Here is a 21,715-nt window from a genome sequence, read left to right as displayed (position 1 = left end):
TATAGCTTAACTCGATCAATTCATGCAACTAGCTAATAAATATAGCAGTTGAACTTCCCCTTAATCTCAAATTATTACCTTTCTTATTAAAAAAAATAAACCATCGCCGACAAAATCAAAATTAAGGTATTGCTAATATGTGTCTTTGAGAACCTATAGCTTAACTCGACCGATACATGTAGCTAGCTAATAAATATAGCAGTTGGACTTCCCTTTAATCTCAAAGTATTACCTCTTTTATTAAAAATATAAACCATCACCCACAAAATCAAGATTAATGTATTACTAATATGCGTCTTTGAAAACTTATAGCTTAACTCGATTGATCATGCAACTACCTAATAAATATAGTAGTTGGACTTCCCTTTAATCTCAAATTATTACCTCTTTTATTAAAAATATAAACCATCACCCAAAAAATCAAGATTAATGTGTTGCTAATATGCATCTGTGAGAACTTATAGCTTAACTTGATCGATTCATTCAATTAGATAAAAAATATAGTAGTTGGACTTCCCTTAATCTCAAAGTATTAACTCTTTTATTAAAAAAATAAACCATCACTGACAAAATTGTAACAGCCAGATTTTGGGGCTAGTCGGAACAGTGGTTTCGGAACCACTAACCTGAAGTCAGAGAAATTATTTTTAATATTATTTTATGTGTTGTAGCATGATTATATGAGTGCATGAAAATTTTGGTGAAATAATTTTAGCAATTGCATGCTTAATTGCATGCTTAATTGCGAAAAAGGACTAAATCGCATAAAGTGTGAAAGTTTTGTTCTACTAGATAAAGATGTCAAATAACTATGGAACATTAAATTTGAGGTCTTTATTTAGTAAATAGACCACCAAGTTGTTAATAGCTGATCATAGAGACAAAGAAAAGTGTAAGGTCAAAGTTAGGTGAAATTTGGTGACTGATTTGATTAGATTTATAATAAAATAAAAAGAAAAATATATCACCTTTCATCTTCCTCCTCTCCACCGAAAATACCAGCAAAAATAAGGGTTTTGGAGTTCCAAAATTTCAGCCACTCTTTACCCTTACAAGTAAGTTTTTTTGATGGTCTTTCTTGATAATTTTTGTACTTTTGGGACCCTTGTAGCATAATATAGCTAATGAGGGGACTATTTTTCAAAATGATTGAAAGTATAGAGTTTTTACATGAGAGTATTCATTTTTTTTCTGAATTTTTATGGAGGAAAATGAATCTTGGTTGTTAAACAAACAACTTTTGTGAAGTAGTTTTCATGAAAACCCTAACTAAGGGCCATTTTGCATAAGTTATAAATTATGTGGTAAATGTGTGAAATAATGGGAATTGTGGGCTGCTTCTAGTATAAAAAGAATTCGGCTAGGTTTGGTTAGTGAGAAAATTTGATAAAAATCGATTTACGAGGCTAGGGGTAAAATAGTAATTTTTTGAATGTCTAGGGGCAAAATGGTCATTTTGCCAAAATATGAATTATGAAATGAATTGATTAATATGATGATTAAATTAGTGAATTTTTATCATTTGAGATCAAGAAATACAAAATCCGGGCCTAGACCGGGGGAAGGCCAAGCTAGTAGACTAAATCCAACTAGTCGCCCACTTTTTATATACGAGATAAGTTGTACATAAGTAAGGCAACTTTATCGTTATTATGTGTTGAATGATTAATTTTGTGTAATATGGTTGAAATTGCTTATGAATAATGCATGATGAAATTAATGTAGTTGAGTCTCGATTGAACCTAGGAATAGACTGGATATCCATGCCATGACATTTGGGTGATATGTGTGCTAGTGTAAGACCATGTTTGGAACATGGCATTGGCATTGAGACGAGAGCTAGAGTAAGACCATTTCTGGGACATGGCATCGGCCTCGACATGTGGGCCAGTGTAAAACCATGTTTGGAATATGGCATCGGCATTGAGACGAGAGCTAGTGTAAGACCATGTCTGGGACATGGCATCAGCCTCAACATGTGAGCCAGTGTAAGACCATGTTTGGAACATGGCATCAGCATTGAGAAGAGAGCTATGTAAGACTATGTTTGGGACATGGCATCGGCCTTGACATGTAAGACAGTGTAAGACCATGTCTGGGACATGGCATCGGCAATTTACCCTCTTGTGTGAGGCTTATCGGATATCCTTTAGTATTCCAAATGGTTTTACGGGTTATTTTAAAGTTGATGATAAAAATATGGAATGATGTATTCATGTTGTGAGTGGTACAGGTTTTTATTCGAAAATCATGAGATATGAGCCTAGTTGTGTTGCCTTAATGATAAGAATTAACATAAGTAAGTTCTATCTATGAAAATGAATTTCGGGACTATTTCGTAATCTTTGGCTTATACTTGTGATATCTACATTTTTTCACTCAAGAATATTGTGTTGATTTATAATATGTTATGTGTTTAATTATGCATGGTTGATAATGTTACTTATTTACAAGCAACTTACTAAGCTTTATGCTTACTCCCTCTCTTTTCCATTTTCGTATAATTCTGCCATGTTAGCATCAGGGATCAAGGGACGTCGGAGGCATCGATCACACTATCACCTGAAGCTTTTAGTATAGCTAGTTTAAATGTTTTGAATGTGGCATGTATAGGGACTTGAATCTTTTGCTTAGTGTCAAGTTAGTTTAGCCACAAGTGCTAGCTCATATGATGGATGTGATATTCATTTTGTATAGGCCATTAATGTTGGCTAATATTGATTTTTATTAAATGTATTTGATGAAGATTCTCATGGTTGTGGTTGTTTGGTTATGTTTGATGTTGTGTAGGTTAGTGTAAGTAAGGGTGGCAAAAAGGCTTGGTAGATAGCCTTGTTTTTGTCCACACGGGCAAACACACGGGCGTGTGTCTAGACCGTGTGTGACACACGGCTTGTCCTGTGGGCGTGTGGTCAGGCCATGTGTCTTCTGCACCTAATTTTGGCAAAACAGAATGCTCAGTAGTAACCACACGGATGGAGACACAGCCGTGTGTCCCAACCGTGCGGAGGACATGGCTTAGTACACGGGCAAGTACTATGGCCGTTACCCTTAAGGGGTTGCTGACGTCAGAAACAGAATGTTAAGGTTTTTGCATACGAACTGAGACACAGGCATGCATGGCCGTGTAAGGGACACGAGTCATGGACACGGGCGTGTGCCAAGCCGTGTGAAAATCCCTGTAGGTTCGAATCAAAAAATAAATTCGCATGGGTTCGGGATATAGGCGTGTCCCTGTAGTAGCTTGGTTTAGACCCTAGTCAGAATAGTGGTTTTAAGACCACAAATTCAAGGTCGGAAATTTATTTTAATATTATTTTTGCTGTTTAGAACATGTTAATTGATATGTGTGAAAGTTTCGTGAGATAATTTTAACGTTTAAATGCTTAATTACGAAAAAAGACCTAATTGCATAAAATGTGAAAGTTGCATGCTATTTGTTAAAGGTGTTAATTGACCTTGGCTTTTAAAGTAAGGGTCCTTGCATGGTAATTATACCATTAATGTTGGTAATGGATATTGATGGACATGTAGTAGTTAAATGTTTAATGAATTATGTCTAATAAAAATAGTAAAATAATGTATATTAGATATCTAAATAAAACAAAAACAAAATTTAGCCATTTTGTGTTGTTGTCTGCTGAATATTGAAGAAAAAGAAAGCATTTAAAGCCTTTAAAATTTTAGCACTTGCATGATCAAATTGAGGTATGATTTGAGTTCGGTTTTTGATGATTTTTACGTTTTTGAGATCGTTGCTTCATATTCCGTCTAGCCCATGTCTTAATTTTTGAAAGTTTCCATGATTTTGTGATATGTCATTGATGAGTGCTTGTGTTCTTGAAGGTTTGATGATGAAAAATGGAAGCTTGGTGTTAAATATACAAGTTTTGTTAAGTAATTTTCAGTAAAAACACCTATTAGGGATTAAATTGAGAAATATGGTAAATGTGTGGTTAAAATGTAAAATAAATGAAAGTTTTGGGCTAATATGAAGTTATATGAAATTCGGCTAGCATGAAAATTGAATGAAATTGTGTAATTTGTGTTTTAATGAAATAAGGACTAAATTGTAAGAAATGTGAAACTTTAAGGGCTAAAGTGAAAAATGCCCATTTATGTGCTCTTGAGTGAATTTGAATAAATAAGTGATTAAATAAGTTAATTTTAATTGTAATTAAATCAAGAACCAAAGAAAACAGAATTAGATCGGGGGAAATCAAAAGTAGTTGCATAGCAGTTGTTTCTGTTCATTCCGTGCAAGGTAAGTTCATATGCAAATAAATATCGTTACATTGAAATGCTTATGTTATTTTGTCATTGAATTGCCATGAATGCTTTATTTTGTCATTGAATTGTCATGAATTCTGAATGATTGTATACGAGCAAGAATCGACAAAGTTGCGCCATCCGAAAGCCCTGTACGAACTTTAGGAATAGTATAGGATACAAATGTCATGACATTAAGTATTGAGATGTGATTACATGTAAGACCCTATATGGGACAGTGACATTGTATTACGATTACGTGTAAGACCATGTATGGGACATCGACATCGTTAATCGAATTCGTGTAAGACCCTGTGTGGGATAGTGGCATCGATACGTGTTAACATGTAAGACCATATCAAGGATATGGCATTGTATGAGATATCAGTGATTATCGAGTATCCTTAACGATTCCAAATGGTTCAACAGGCAAAGTTAAGCTGGAAAAGAAAGTGTAAGTGAATCAAGTGACTCAGGTACGTACGAGACTCATTTGAGTATTGAAACGGAAAGTATTAGATGGATTCAATTATAGAATTGAATGAGTATATCATGAAGTAGGTTTGTGAATTTGTTTATGCATTTATATGTGCCCAAGTATAACTTGCTAAATTGATGAGAAAGATATTGATGCATGAGATAACTTATTTTTATATGGCTTACTAAGCTTTTAAAGCTTACTGTGTTTATTTTTCACTGTTTTATAGATCATCGAAGCTAAGTCGGATTCGGGGATCATCTGGAAGCGTCATCGCACTATCAATCAATATTTTGGTACTTTTGAAGTTACGTATATATTGGTATATGGCATGTATAGGCTAGTGTCATAATAGTATATTTTGGCTTGTAAATGAAGTGTACTTGTGGTCATTTTGATTGGCTTTAAATGGTGAATTTGGCTCATGATATGTGATGCATATATAATGCCTAGGTGATGGTTTATTGTGGTAAGTGATTTAGTTGTTGATTTAATAAGTCATGAAGCATGTTTTAGCTTATGATAGGAATGGTATGATTTAGACTCAAATGAGGTTGTTTTGATAGCCTAATTCATGTTTTGAAGTGTGCTATGTTAATGGTTAGTGAATATGTACTTGTGTGTATTAAGTGTGGATGACAAGTCGACTTGGAAAATAGCCTTGAGTCATTCACAAGGGTAGACACACGGGCGTGTGTCTAGGCCGTGTGTGACACAGGACTTGCACCTTGGGCGTGTGCCCTAGCCGTGTGAAGTCTGCACATTAATTTTGGAATTTTTTTTGACACACGGGCTGAGGACACGAGCGTGTACCTTGGCCGTATACCCCTTATTGATTGCTAACATCACAAACAGAATACAAGCTAGTTTTGGCATGGCCGAGCACACAGCTTGAACACGGGCGTGTACAAGGCACACGGGCTGAACACACTGGCGTGTGGTCTAGTTGTGTGAAAAAGTCTGTATGTATGCCTTGTGATAATACTCTAAAATGACGTGTTTTTATATATTAATCATGTGTTTATTTTGAGCTTGAGCCTACTAATTTGAGCTATTTATGTCTTTTTATCTTTTAGGGACTAAATTGGAGGCGAAAAGTAAATTCAAGGGAAAAAGCGTCAATTTGGAGATTAAATGAGCCAATATGCAACGTGGGACAAATATGGTGCCAAAAGTGAGAACATGAAAGGCACAAGGACTTAAAAGCAAATAGAAGAGATTTTATTTTGGAAGACTCTATTTTATTTTATTTTATTTATATTAGGATAATTAATATTAAGATAAATATTAGGATTATTTAATTTTGGGATTTTATTTTAATTATCTTTATTTATCTTTAATTAAATGTATTTATCTTTTTAGAATTTAAGTTCAATTAGACTATCTCCCTAGCACTATAAATAGGGGGTGAAGTGACTCTATTGAGGGGTTCATCTTTTCTGTAAACAGTCTCCCTCCAAAAGTCTTTTTTCTTTCCATATTTTTTCCTTTCAAAAAAATTTCTTTTTCCATAATTTTATTTGCTTTCCCACCATTATCATGAGCCACTAAAACCCTTCTAGCCAAAAGTTGTCAATATTTCCCCAAAAAGGGTTCTTGAGGTCTAGAATCCATACTTAGCCTTCTCGCCAAGTATTTATTGTTTCTCCGCACTACGGGCTGACACTTCCGTCCATGGCCCTTAAAAAGTAACCTTTTCAGCATATGCAAAGGCGGCCGCTTTGTATGTTTTGGAAAGATTGCATAGTCGGTTCGTTAACTTACTACGTCAGAGGTTGGCGAGCCAAAGAGACAAAATGGCGTGGGATTCGCCATTGAGAAGCGTTGATCTAGCATAGATTACTAGCTAGAGTCAGCTTCCCTAAAACTCGTAAGTCTAATCTTTGGAGCTGGTGGTCGTAGGCGTCCTCTTCCACTATAACTGGTTTACTTGAGTCGAGAAGGATTATCCAAAAGCCAAGGATTGAGCCCAAGGCGGAATGAGACAACCAGAGGCTGGAACTTTCCCATAAGAATTTCTTTTCTCTTAAAACTCTCTTTTATTATTTTTATTATTTTCGTAATCATAATTTCAGTAAACTTTAAATTCTATTTTTATTTTATTTTTCACTTCCAAAATCAATTCTTAAATTCTGTTTTTTTTTTTATTTTTTCTAGGAACGCAGGTTTTCTTAGGCACGATTCTGCCCAGGATTTCGAGAAACAAGCATTCGTATAATCCGGTCCCTGAGGATTCGACCCTACTTCCCCTTTACTATTTCTTTTTTCGTTATTTTATAGGGAATAAGATATTTTTGGTGCTCTCAACGACGCATCAAATTTTGGCGCCGTTTCCGGGGATCGGCAACATACTAATCTTGTTTTTCTTTGTTTTCTATGACCAGATCTGCTCCAGGCACTCTTGCGTTCGACTTAGAAATCAAAAAGACTGCGAAAGCTAATCGAAAGGAAACAAAACTAAGGAAAAAGCAGTCAGCGGTGGTTGGAACTCAAAGCAATCCACCGCCAGAAATTAGAATCGACGACGAAGTAGAGTATAGGATTAACGAAAACCCTACTCGAACGTTAGAAAGTAAAGAAGAAGAAGTCGATTCACCTGAAGAAGTGTTTAACACTAGGGTTGACGAAAGCCCTAATTTAGCACCTCAACCTATGGCTCAGACAATTCGGCAACTGGCCGAAGCGCCGATAGAACAACCGCCACTATGCATCGCATATCCTACTATGGATACTGATTTTGAATTAAAGTCAGGCTTGATTCAGCTACTGCCAACTTTCCGTGGGTCACAAAATGAAAACCTCCACAAGCATTTAAAAGAATTCCATATGGTTTGTTTGAGTATGAAACCTCAGGGGGTAACTGAGGATCAAATTAAATTGCGCGCTTTCCCTTTTTTCCCTAGCAGATTCAGCTAGGGAATGGTTATTTTATTTGCCTCCTAGATCCATTACAACTTGGGCTGATCTATCTCGCTTATTTCTTAACAGGTTTTTCCCTGCATCACGAGCGACTGAGTTAAGAAGAGAAATCGTGGGCATAAGGCAAAAAGCCGCAGAGACTCTGTACGACTATTGGGAGCGATTTAAGAAGTTGTGTGCAAGTTGCCCACAACACGGTATAACGGAACAGTCTCTGCTCCAGTACTTTTATGAAGGCTTGAAACTCATAGAGATAAATATGGTAGAGCCGCGAGTGGAGGAGCGTTAGTCAACATGACTCCACACCAAGCAAGAGACTTAATCTCCACAATGGCTGCAAATTTTCAGCAGTTTCGAGCTAATCCTGAACCCCCTAGAAGGGTTCACCAACTAAGTAATTCAACCTTGGAAGATAAAATTGATAGACTTACAAATATTATAAGCTCTCTTGTTGCAGTAAAAGTCAAACCAGCCCGAGTATGTGGAATATGTGCTACCTTTGAACATACAACTGATGCATGTCCCAGTTTGAGTGATGATACTATGGCCCATTTAGATGCTGTGGAAAATTTTCCTGGGCCACCACAAAGGCGATACGACCCTTACGCAAATACCTACAACCTAGGATGGAGGGATCACCCTAACTTAAGTCATGGGGCCAACCCAAGATATAACCAACCATACCAGAACCGAGTTCCACAACAGCCATGAGGTTTAGGTAATTCCCTAGAAACTTTGGTCAATAAATTAGCAGCTAATATGCTTCATTTTCAACAGAAAACTGAAGCGTCTATAAGAGAATTGACCACGTCAATTGAGAAGATGAACTCTCAAGGGAAGCTGCCATCGCAAACAGAACCAAACCCGAGGCACAATGCAAATGCAGTAACGCTGAGAAGTGGAAAGGTGTTGGAACCAATTCCTGGCAGAAATCTTGGCCAAGAAAGTGCCCGGGAAAAACCCAAAAATGATGAACAGATCCGAGCGAAACCCCCACTACCGAAAATCCAACCTCCATTCTCAGGACGATTAAATTAGTGTCGAAAAAGTAAGGAAGACAAGGAGATACTCGAAACATTCAGAAATATCGAGATCAATATACCACTGTTGGATGCCATCAGACAGATTCCAAGGTATGCCAAATTCCTCAAAGAGCTTTGTATCAAAAAACAAAAACTAACTGGTAATGAAAATGTAAGTGTTGGTGAGAATGTTTCCGCAGTACTACAGCGAAAAATGCCAGTCAAATGCAAAGATAAGGGTATGTTCGCTATTCCATGCAAAATTAGCCATTTAGGAATTAAAAAGACTATGTGCGATTTAGGGGCATCCATAAATGTAATGCCTTATTCTATTTATGAATCACTTAACGCGGGTTTTTTGACAATGACAGGTGTTACCATTCAGTTGGTAGACAAGTCCATTGTGCATCCTGAAGGGGTCCTCGAGGACGTATTAGTCAAAGTCAATGGGCTTATCTTCCCTGCAGATTTTTATGTGATAAAAATGGAGGAGGATAACGCTCCTGGGTCTTTAGACATCTTGTTGGGGTGACCTTTCCTTAGTACTGCGAATACTAAATTGACGTACGAAGCGGAACCCTCACGATGGAGTTTGACTGGGAGATCGTGAAGTTTAACGTTTATGGCACTATTAGTCACCCAAGTGAAGTCTTGGAAGTAAACCGTGTAGACATAATTGACTCATCAGTAGAAAAAACTTTTGAGTCATCTTATGGAGATAAATCTAAAATGATGTTTGATGATTTTGAATCTGTTAATAAATTATTGGCCCCATGAATACTAAACTTCTACCTCCTGTTGTGTAGGCACCATATCTGAAATTAAAACCACTTCCCGAACATTTCAATACACATTTTTGGAGAATGATGAGACCATTGCCGACTTAAAAGGGATCAAACCCTTGGAGGAAAATACGGAACCAAAGAAAGAGGCGCAAGGACGATTAAACCCAAATATGGTGGACGTGTTAAAAAATGAGAATTTCCAAACCTATACAAATGAAAGAATTCATTTGGAACAATTCCAATTCTAGTTAAGGTGTCAAGCTAGCGACGTTAAACAAGCGCTTGTTGGGAGGCGACCCAATCTTTCTTTTTATTTTTATTTTTATTTTTATTTATTATTTTCCTTTCTTTTTATTTATTATTTATTATTTTTATTTTATTTTATTTTATTTTATTTTAGTTAAATATTAATAAATTTCTCTTCTTCCATCTAGGTGAAATGGAGCGAAAATACGAAGAAAAAAAAACAGAAAGTGTGCACCAAAACAACCCTATCCATGGTACCAAACAGTTCTATCCCAGCCCAAAATGCCATATCCATGCTGCCAAACAGTCCTATTCCAGCCCTAGAATCCCCAAAACCTACAGCCAAACACCCATTTTCAGCAAATAACACCCCCAAACCTTACATTTTTTTCCCCAAATTTCTCCATAACCGCCGACTCATTTCTCCTCCACCACCCACCGCCGATTTCTCAACCACCATGGTGAGAACCCGAAGCCGAACTGTCGTTGCACACGTCACCCACCCCGTCTCCACCTCTTGCCGCTTTGCCATCTTCTTCTCCACCGTGTGCGCCAACCGACAGTAACTACATGGGGAGTTTTTCTAAACTTTTTTTCTCCACCTATTTGTTTTCCTTTTACTTTCACATCGCGGACTATGTGTTTTAAGTGGGGGGAGTTACTGTTATTATCTGCTATTTTTGCTGTCATATTGTTGTTACTGCTGTTTTGTGCTCGTTTCTGCCCATTTATTTTAAGAATATCCTGCCGCTTTTCATACCCAAGATTTTACCAGGAATTGCCTACTGTTTGACCTACAAGCATGATTCTTACCTTCTAAGGAAGTTATGATTTTTCCCATAATTGATGCCATCTCTACTGTTTTATTTTTATTGGGCTAAAAATAATTGTGATTAATAGGGTTAATTCTATCCTGCTTTTCGTAAAATTGATCAAGTTTAATATAAAGTGAACACTTAAAATGATTGCATGCTTAATTAATATTCATGGCTATTAGGTGATTATTAAAACTTATTTTTGACACTTAAATTTTTTTCTTTCCTGAGTTCTCAAGAATTTTAAAATCGTTTAATTTTTAATAAATGTTTTCCATTGTTATGAGTACAGCTTAGATCGTGACTAACTGAGTAATCGGGGTAGGGTGCTTGGGTTGTCATTCTACTTCGCGTCAAAAGGTTGTGTGACGTGACAAGTAAAACTCGGCTAGCCGAGGTTATGAGTATAGCTCAAATCGTGACTGACTGAGTAACCGAGATAGGGTGCTTGGGTTGTCATTCTACTTCGCGTCAAAAGGTTGTGCGACGTGTTGGGTAAAACTCCGCTAATCAAAAATAAATAATTTTAGGAGTATGTTGGGCTGAGTAACTGGGGTGGGGTGCTTGGGTTGTCATCTCTCTTCGTGTCAAAAGGTTTAATATATTCCTAAGTAAATAAATAATAATAAAATTTAAAAAAAATAAAAAAAGGAAAAAAAAAAAGAAAAAGAAAAATAAGTACTAATAAAGTTGCACTTCGGGGACTAAAGGAGGAAATAATTAAGGTGTTTTAGTAGGTTTGGTAATTTACCTAAATAGCATAACTCAAGTCGATCTTAATTTTTGTGTGAATTAATTGGAAAACTTTTTCTGTTTTACTTAAAGCAAGCTTAGAGGTCTCTTTATTTTTCAAATGCATTTTTAACTAATTTTTATGAAACTTTGGAGTGGTATTTCTTTTATGGCAGAATCTAGCTTTCACAGTCGATAGGAACCATACTTGAGGGCAAGCATGGGCTAAGTAAGGGGAATTTGATAATACTCTAAAATGACGTGTTTTTATATATTAATCATGTGTTTATTTTGAGCTTGAGCCTACTAATTTGAGTTATTTATGTATTTTTATCTTTTAGGGGAAGTAACGTCATAGAGAATAGGATATTTTTGGTGCTCTCAACGACGCATCACCCTGTATCCACATGGCTTGAGACACGGGCGTGTCTCTTGACCGTGTGAGTGACACAGGTTGGGCACATGGGCGTGTGACCCATGCAGTGATGAAAATTTTCTAAGTTTTGTAAAGTTTTCTTGAGTTATCGATTTAGTCCCGAACCCCTTTTAAGCATGTGTTAAGGTACCATAGAACCTTATAAGGGACAATGTGGATGAACGTACAAAAGTTTTAAATTGTATGTAAGTTTTTATTGTGATATGTGACTGAATGATTCGATGTAAGTTCGGTAATGCCTCGTACCCTGTTTCGGTGTCGGTTACGGGTATGGGGTGTTACATTTAGTGGTATCAGAGCTATGATTTAGTTGATTCTAGGATTAACATAGCATGTGAGATTCTAGTTATACATACCATATAAACAAACTGTGATAGTGTGATGATTCCTGATGATTAAAAATGTATTTTCATACAGTAAATGAATCTCGAATGAGTGGTAGCTGATGATGTTGAAAGTAACGCGCCTCCTCTCGTTCGAGGAGCAGTGCCGGCCGATTCTAGGCCAATGATGAATAGCTTCGAAGGAGAGGCGAAGCAAGCCTTCTTCTAAACTTTGAATGAGTGGTTTGTGAAATTTGTTCGGATGAATCCAGCCGCTCAATAACCTCCACCCCCGCCTATTCCCTAGCAAGTTCCGGTTGCACCACAAGTGGTAGATCAATAAGGTTGAGTAAGCCACCGGTTGATAGAATTCGTAAACATGGGGCCGAAGAGTTTCGAGTGACAATTGATGATGATGCTGAGAGAGCTGAGTTCTGGCTCGAGAATACAACTCGTGTATTTGAGGAATTGTCTTGTACTCCCGATGAATGTATCAAGTGTGTGGTGTCTTTACTCAGAGATAATACTTATCATTGGTGGAAGACCTTGATATCGGTAGTACCAAGAGAACGAGTCACGTGGGAATTCTTTCAATCGGAGTTCTGTAAAAAGTATATAAGTCAGTTATTCCTTGATGAAAAATATAAAGAGGTTTTAGAGTTGAAACAAGGTCGGATGACCGTTGCTGAGTATGAATGAGAATTTGTATGATTAAGCAAGTATGCTCGAGAATATGTGTCCACTGAGGAAATCATGTGCAAACGATTCATGAATGGACTGAATGAATATATAAAGTTGTTAATTAGAATCTTGGAAATTAAGGAATTTGTTGTCTTAGTTAAGAGGGCTTGCAAAGCCGAGGGTTATAGCAAAGAAAAACGAAAAGCTGATTTTGAAGCAAGAGATTCAAGAAAAAGATCAACTAGTAAGTCACACCAGTCTGTAACGAAGAAATTTCAAGATTCATTTAATCGTTCCAATACATCAGCGGGACGTTCAACCAGAGATCATGAAAAGCAACCAGTGGGTTTTAGGGCTCAAGCTACATTAGTTGCTAATGTTGGCAATGTGAGACAGAACCGATCTGAGTGCGGATATTATGGAAATAGACATTTCGGTGATTGTAAATTTAAAGAACGGGATTGTTTTAAATGTGGTTCGTTGGAGCATTTTATTAAAGACTGCCCCGAGTTGGCTGAAAAAGATAATGTCCAGAGTGCGAGGCCGAGAAACACTGCGGCTAGAGGAAGACCACCCAGAAACTCGGGAAATGTGAATGGTAACCAAAGAACAACTAAAGACTCTGCTGTGAGGTTAGAGGCTAGAGCACCGGCCCGAGCTTATGCTATCTGTGCACGGGAGATGCAGCAGCGCCAGATGTTATTACCGGTACTTTTACTCTTTATGATACTAGGGTTATTGCATTGATAGATCCTGGATCAATATGTGAATTTAGTATCCAGTAAGACTTTGCCTATAGAGTCTACTGAATTCGTAATTAAAGTATCGAACCCTTTAGGCAAATGTGTGTTGGTTGATAAAGTGTGCAAGAATTGTCAATTGATGATTAGAGGTTGTTATTTTCCGGCTGATCTGATGTTGTTACCGTTTGATGAATTTGATATAATTCTGGGTATGGATTGGCTAACACTGCATGATGTTGTTGTGAACTGTAAACGAAAGACGATAGATTTGAGATGTCAAAGTAATGAGATTATCCAAATTGAGTCGGAAGACTTGAATGGTTTACCAGCAGTGATTTCATCGATATTAGCTCAAAAATATGTGAGAAAAGGTTTTGAATCTTATTTTGCTTATGTGCTTGATACAAAAGTGGCTGAAAAGAATATTGAATCAGTGCCAGTGTGCGTGAGTATCCGGATGTATTTCCAGAAGAATTACCTGGTTTACCACCAATTCATGATGTTGAGTTTGGCATTGAGTTAGTGCCGGGAGCTACGCCTATATCGATAGCTCTATACAGAATGGCTCTGACAGAATTAAAATAATTGAAATCTCAGTTGCAAGAATTGACCGATAGAGGTTTTGCACGTCCGAGTTTCTTGCCTTGGGGTGCTCAAGTGTTGTTTGTGAAAAAGAAAGATGGCACGATGAGAATGTGTATAGACTATCGACAACTCAACGAAGTGACAATCAAGAATAAGTACTCTTTACCCAGAATAGATGATTTGTTTGATCAATTGAAAGGGGCTACAGTGTTTTCAAAGATAGATTTGAGATGGGGTTATTACCAGTTGAGAGTTAAAGACTCCGATGTGCCAAAAACTGCATTCAGAATGAGGTATGGTCACTATGAATTTTTGGTTATGCCTTTTGGATTATCGAATGCACCTACTATATTTATGGATTTGATGAATCGGATCTTCAGATCGTATCTAGATCGATTTGTTGTTGTGTTCATAGATGCTATTTTGATTTATTTAAAGGATGAAACTGAGTATGCTGAGCATTTGATAATAGTGTTACAGACCCTACGTAATAAGTAGTTGTATGCAAAATTCATTAAATGTGAATTCTGGTTGCACGAGGTTGGTTTTCTGGGGCATGTGGTGTCCGCATCGGGTATTCAAATTGATTCAAATAAGATCTCGGCAATAATAGATTGGAAGCCTCCGAGAAATGTTTCAAAAGTTCACAGCTTTCTGGGACTCGCCAGTTATTATAGACAGTTTGTGAAAGGCTTTTCAATGATTGGGACTCTATTAACGAGATTGCTTCAGAAAGATGTGAAGTTTGAATGGTCTGAGAAGTGTCAGAAAAGTTTTGAGCAGTTGAAAGCTCTTTTGACTGAAGCTCTAGTGTTGGTTCAGCCAGAAACAGGTAAAGAATTCGTGATTGATAGTGATGCATCGTTGAATGGTTTGGGTTGCGTATTGATGCAAGAAGGCAAAGTCATAGCTTATGCCTCGAGACTGTTGAAGCCGAATGACAAGAATTATCCGACGCATGATTTAAAATTGGCAGCTATTGTGTTTGCATTAAAGATTTGGCATCATTAATTGTTCGATGAAAAATGTCATGTTTATTCAGATCATAAGAGTTTGAAGTATGTGATGACTCAGAGAGATTTGAATTTACGACAACGGAGATGGCTTGAATTGTTAAAAGATTACGAGCTGGTAATTGATTACCATCCGGGAAAGGCTAATGTCGTAGCCGGTGCATTAAGTCGAAAATATTTGTTTGCCTTGCGTGCAATGAATACTCAGTTGACTTCATTTTAGGACTGTTCGATTATAGCCGAGTTGAAAGCTAGACCGTTGTTTTTACAACAAATTTGTGAAGTTCAGAAAGTTGATAATGAGATGTTAGCCAAACGAGCTCAATGTGATTCAAACCCTGATTCAGAGTTTCAAGTTGATTCAGATGATTGTTTGACATTCAGAGGCCGAATATGGGTTCGAAGAAATTTAGAGTTGATACAAGTAATTTTGAACAAAGCACACAATAGTCGTTTATCTGCTCATCTGGGTGGCACAAAAATGTATAATGATTTGAAATAGCTTTATTGGTGGCATGGTATGAAACGTGATATTTCAAAGTTTGTTTCGAAGTGTTTGATTTGTCAACAAGTTAAAGCCGAGCATCAAGTACCGTCAGGTTTGTTGCAACCGATCATGACTTCCGAGTGAAAATGGGATAGAGTGACTATGGATTTTGTGTCGGGTTTGCTCCTATCTCCGAGAAAGAATGATGCAATATGGGTTGTTGTGGATCAATTGACGAAAGCAGCTCACTTCATTCCTGTACGTATGGATTTTTCTCTTGATAAGCTTGTTGAGCTGTATATTTTCGAGATAGTGAGATTACACGGGATACCTCTTTCTATTATTTCGGATAGAGATCTGAGGTTTACGTCATGGTTTTGGAAGAAGTTGTAAGATGCACTGGGTACAAAGTTACATTTCAATATGGAATTTCACCCACAGAAGGATGGTCAATCCGAGAGAATTATTCAGACACTCGAGGATATGTTACGTTGTTGCATTCTTGAGTTTGAAAGTACATAGGAGAAGTATTTGTCATTGATTGAATTTGCTTACAACAATAGCTTTAAGTCTAGTATTAATATGGCACCATACGAAGCTTTATACGGTCGTAAATGCCGAACTCCATTGTATTGGACCGAACTCAGCGAGAATAAGATTCACGGGGTTGATGTGATCCGAGAGACTGAAGAAAAAGTGAAACTAATCTGTGAAAGTTTGAAAGCCACGTCAGATCGTCAGAAATCGTATGCAGATTTCAAACGAAAAGACATTGAGTTTCAGATCGAGGATAAAGTGTTTTTAAAAGTGTCACCATGGAAAAAGATATTGAGATTTGGTCGAAAAGAAAAGTTAAGTCCGAGATTTATCGGGCCGTATAAGGTTATTGAACGAATCGGGCCAGTGGCTTACCGACTATCTTTACCGTCTGAGTTAGAGAAAATACATAATGTGTTTCATGTATCGATGCATCAACAATACAGGTCTGATCTATCACATGTTAGTTCCCCGACAGAAGTTGAAATTCAGCCAGATTTGTTGTATGGTGAGAAACTTATTCGAATTCTAGCTAATGAGATCAAAGAACTAAGAAATAAGAAATTTCATCAGTGAAAATCTTATGGCATCAACACAGGGTCGAAGAAGCTACGTGGAACCCGAGGATGCTATGAGAAAACAATACCCAAACCTTTTCAATGGTAAGATTTTTTGGGACAAAAATCCCTAAGGGGGAAAAGTTGTAACAGCCTAGTTTAGACCCTAGTCGGAATAGTGGTTTCGGGACCACAAATCTGAGGTTGAAAAATTATTTTAATATTATTTTTTGTGTTTAGAATATGTTAATTGCTATGTGTGAAAGTTTCGTGAGATAATTTTAACGTTTAAATGCTTAATTACGAAAAATGACCTAATCGCATAAAATGTGAAAGTTACATGCTATTTGTTAAAGGTGTTAATTGACCTTGGCTTTTAAAGTAAGGGTCCTTGCATGGTAATTATACCATTAATGTTGATAGTGGATATTGATGGACATGTAGTAGTTAAATGTTTAACGAATTATGTCATAATAAAAATAATAAAATAATGTATATTAGATATCTAAATAAAACAAAAACAAAGTTTAGCCATTTTGTGTTGTTGTCTGCCGAATATTGAAGAAAAAGAAAGCATTTGAAGCCTTTAAAATTTCAACACTTGCATGATCAAATTGAGGTATGATTTGAGTTCGGTTTTTGATGATTTTTACGTTTTTTAGATCGTTACTTCGTATTCTGTCTAGCCCATGTCTTAATTTTTGAAAGTGTCCATGATTTTTTGATATGCCATTGATGAGTGTTTGTGTTCTTGAATGTTTGATGATGAAAAATGGAAGCTTGGTGTTAAATATACAAGTTTTGTTAAGTGATTTTCGGTAAAAATACCTATTAGGGATTAAATTGAGAAATGTGGTAAATGTGTGGTTAAAATGTAAAATAAATGAAAGTTTTAGGCTGGTATGAAGTTATATGAAATTCGGCTAGCATGAAAATTGAATGAAATTGTGTAATTTGTGTTTTAATGAAATAAGGACTAAATTGTAAGAAATGCACCTTCGGTGTGTGTGACACACGGCTTGCACCTTGGGCGTGTGCCCTGGCCGTGTGAAGTCTACACCTTAATTTTGGAATTTTTTTTGCCACACGGGCTGCGGACACGGGCGTGTGCCTTGGCTGTGTGCCCCTTATTGATTGCTGACGTCACAAACAGAATACAAGCTAGTTTTGGCACGGCCGAGCACATGGCCTGAACACGAGCGTGTGGTCTGCCCGTGTGAGGAAGTCAGTATGTATGCCTTGTATCCACAAGACTTGAGACACGGGCGTGTCTCTTGACCGTGTGAGTGACACGGTTAGGCACACGGGCGTGTGACCCATGCAGTGATGAAAATATTCTAAGTTTTCTAAAGTTTTCTCGAGTTATCGGTTTAGTCCCGAACCCCTTTTAAGCATGTTTTAAGGTACCATAGAACCTTATAAGGGACAATATGGATGAATGTACAAAAGTTTTAAATTGTATGTAAGTTGTTGTTGTGAAATGTGACTGAATGATTCGATGTAAGCCCAGTAATGCCTCGTACCCTATTCCGATGTCAATTATGGGTACGGGGTGTTATAATCCCAATATGTTTAGGCCGTGTGAGCCACGCGGGCCTTTAATATGGCCATGTTAAGAAGACACACAGGCGTGTCGCCCTTCCACACGGGCATGTGCCCCTGTCTGCCTGAAATTTTACAAGTTTTCTAGAGTGCACGGATTAGTCCCGAATCAATCTCAAAGCATGTTTTGGACCTCGTAGGTCTATATTAGGGTTGTTTAGAGGAAGTTTGAAAGTTTTAAAATTCGAGCGAAATTTTTTGACCCGAAAACGTTTGTATGTATGTGTTTAAGTCCGGTAACACCTCGTATCCTGTTCCAGCGTTGAACTCAAGTAAGGGGTGTTACAAAAATCAAGATTAATGTGCTACTAATATTCATCTTTGAGAACTTATAGCTTAACTCGATCGATACATGCAACTAGCTAGTAAATATAGTAGTTGGACTTCCCCTTAATCTCAATGTATTACCTCTTTTATTAAAAATATAAAACATCACCCACAAAATCAATATTAATGTACTACTAATATGTGCCTTTGAGAAACTATAGTTTAACTTGATCAATCCATGTATCTAGCTAATAAATATAGCAGTTGGACTTCCCCTTAATCTCAAATTATTACCTCTTTTATTAAAAATATAAACCATTGACGACAAAAATCAAAATTAATGTACTGCTAATATGCATCTTTAAGAACTTATAACTTAACTCGACCGATCCATGCATCTAGCTAATAAATATAGTAGTTGAACTTTCCCTTAATCTCAAATTGTTACCTCTTTTATTAAAAAAATAAATCATCACCGACAAAATCAATATTAAGGTGTTGCTAATATGCGTCTTTGAGAACCTATAGCTTAACTCGACCGATACATGTAGCTAGCTAATAAATATAGCAGTTGGACTTCCTATTAATCTTAAAGTATTACCTCTTTTATTAAAAATATAAACCATCGCAGTCAAAATCAAGATTAATGTGCTGCTAATATGCGTCTTTGAGAATGTACAGCTTAACTCGATCGATTCATGCAACTAGCTAATAAATATAGTAGTTGGACTTCCCCTTAATCTCAAATTATTACCTCTTTTATTAAAAATATAAACCATCGCCGAGAAAAAATCAAGACTAATGTGCTGCTAATGGTCGTGTTTGAGAATTTATGTTTTAAATCGATCAATTCTTACAACTACTTAATAAATAATGCAATTGAACTTCCCCTTAATATGAAATTATTACCTTTTTTAAAAAAATATAAACTATCGCCGTCAAAATTAAGATTAATGTGCTGCTAATATGCGTCTTTGAGAAATTATAACTTAACTCAATCGATTCATGCAACTAGCTAATAAATATAGCTGTTGGACTTCCCTTAATCTCACCTCTTTTATTAAAAATATAAACCATCCCCGACAAATTCAATATCAATGTGTTGCAAATGTTTGTGTTTGAGAACTTATAGTTTAACTCGATCCATTGTGACTACCTAATAAGTATATCTTTTGAACCACTCCACTTAATCTCAAATTACGACTTCTTTATTAAAAATATAAACTATAACCGGCAAAATCAAGATTAATATGCAACTAATAGTCATCTTTAAAAACTTATAATTTAATTTAATTAATAACGCTACCATTCGATACACTTCCCTTAATCCCAAATTATATATGTCTGTTTTTCATTAAAAATATACATTGGTGTTTTGGCTAAGCTTACTCTTAATTGGTAAGTTATACACGTATGAAATTTGCCTTATTTGGCACCAACTTGAGCCAATTAATTAGTGCATCTTCAACTATTTAGTATACACGGAGGCTGTGCTTATTTACAAGGCAAGTTGAGGAAGATTATTCTAAATATTAGCTAAGTGCATGCCTGGATTTTTATAATACCGTTTTTCCATATATGGAAATCACATAATGTGATTTACATCTAAAAGAAAACATACCAAAAATGCTCTTTTAACAAATGTGACCTTCTAAGATGGAATATGATATGCCATCCTCACCGTACGTTGAGCGAGATATATCCATACATGGAAAGATGCAACTTTTTGATTTACAAATGGGGTTAACGGGAACTAACCGCTGCTAAATTCAAAACTAGTATATAACACAAGCAACATCCAGGCATTGTGATATCTCAACACAATCAATTAAACATGACCACTCCTACTGAATCACCCAAAGACAAACCCTCCTCTAAGCAGATGATATGTGAGAACGAGAGCAGCACCACTGAGAAAAATGATGAAGGAGATAATGTGGGTGGTGGTGTTGAATCTGTTGATGGGCAAAATATGAGCATTGATGACGCTAATGAGACCGGGATAGATGATCCGAAGGGCCAGGGTTCTTCCTCTAGAAAAAGAGGGAGCACTACTGATGTTGCTATTCAGATTGGGTCTGGCAGTGGCAGTGGATCAAATGCAAGGAAGAAAAGGGAAATGGAAATTCCAAGAGGTGAACCTACATGTTACGTATGTAGTAAAAATTTCACGTCCTGGAAGGCGGTGTTCGGGCATCTGAAATCCCATCAAAGGGAAACCCCAGGAGCATTGCCTCCGCCAACATTTACGCCAACTGAGGGCTCTCCTGAAACTAATAATGATGATGAAACTAACCCGAGGGAGCAACTAGCTCCCACTCTGTTGAACTTGGCTCTTGAAACCATGCAAAAGATGAGTGAAGACTCGAACATGAGTGTTGTTGTTGCAGGCGAGGAGGCTTCTTCGTCGGGGAAAGGGAGAGGGAGAGGTAAAGGGCGAGGACGAGGACGAGGGAGGAGGGGCTTGGATATTGATCTCAATCAGCCCAAAACCAGTTTTTTGTTGGATCTAAATGAACCTCCACCACCAGAGCAGGATGATGATGATGATGATGGTGCTGCTGCTGATGAGGACGATAAAAATTAAATGCATGACTTTTCGTGGTGTTGCAAAACAAATGTGATCGCTGCTAGTTATTTTCTTTTCTTTTTAATTTTAATAAGTGTCTGCAATTTCGTCAATTCGCTATATGATGCAAAATCAAAGTTTAGAGTCTGAATTTCGTGTTATCCAATGTTAATTTTCTTTTTCTTCCGGACAACATTAATAATCTTGCAACAACGTTTTTTCATTTTGGTCCTTTGCTAATGAATGAATGAGAAATGTATCTTTCTTGCAAGGAGTTGCTTATATGTGTGTTTATATACTATAAAAAATCAAATTGGCTTGCCAGCTTTGTTAAAGTGCGTAGATATTGAGTACTCTGATTATTTATTAGAATTGGTATGTGTTTGTAGCAAGTTGAATGTGTTGTTTGGCTAGCCTGACCTTTAATGCCTAGATTTAAGTATATATATATGTTGGGGATCGACCTGATTAAACAACGAACAAGTAAAAATAGTTGAAGAATTTGAGAAATTGAACATACAAATTTAACGTGAAAAAACCCCTCTAAAGAGGATAAAAAACTGCGGGCAAAGATAATGACAAAAGAACGAAAAGTATAAAAAATAAAGATAAAAAACTAAACCCCGAGAACAAAGAACCCTCAAATCAA

General features: G+C 36.7%; 1 protein-coding gene across 1 annotated transcript; it reads left to right on the top strand.

Moving 5' to 3' along the window:
• The first annotated feature begins 20,312 nt into the window (after nt 1–20,312).
• LOC108466234 (uncharacterized) lies at nt 20,313–21,292 on the top strand. The gene has a single exon (XM_017766577.2). The coding sequence runs from the start codon at nt 20,332–20,334 to the stop codon at nt 21,082–21,084; it is 753 nt and encodes a 250-aa protein (XP_017622066.1). The 5' UTR covers nt 20,313–20,331; the 3' UTR covers nt 21,085–21,292.
• The last annotated feature ends 423 nt before the right edge of the window (nt 21,293–21,715 follow it).

Source organism: Gossypium arboreum, chromosome 7, assembly GCF_025698485.1.
Source record: "Gossypium arboreum isolate Shixiya-1 chromosome 7, ASM2569848v2, whole genome shotgun sequence".
In the NCBI taxonomy this organism is placed as follows: Eukaryota; Viridiplantae; Streptophyta; class Magnoliopsida; order Malvales; family Malvaceae; genus Gossypium; species Gossypium arboreum.
This window is presented reverse-complemented; position numbering and strand designations above follow the sequence as displayed.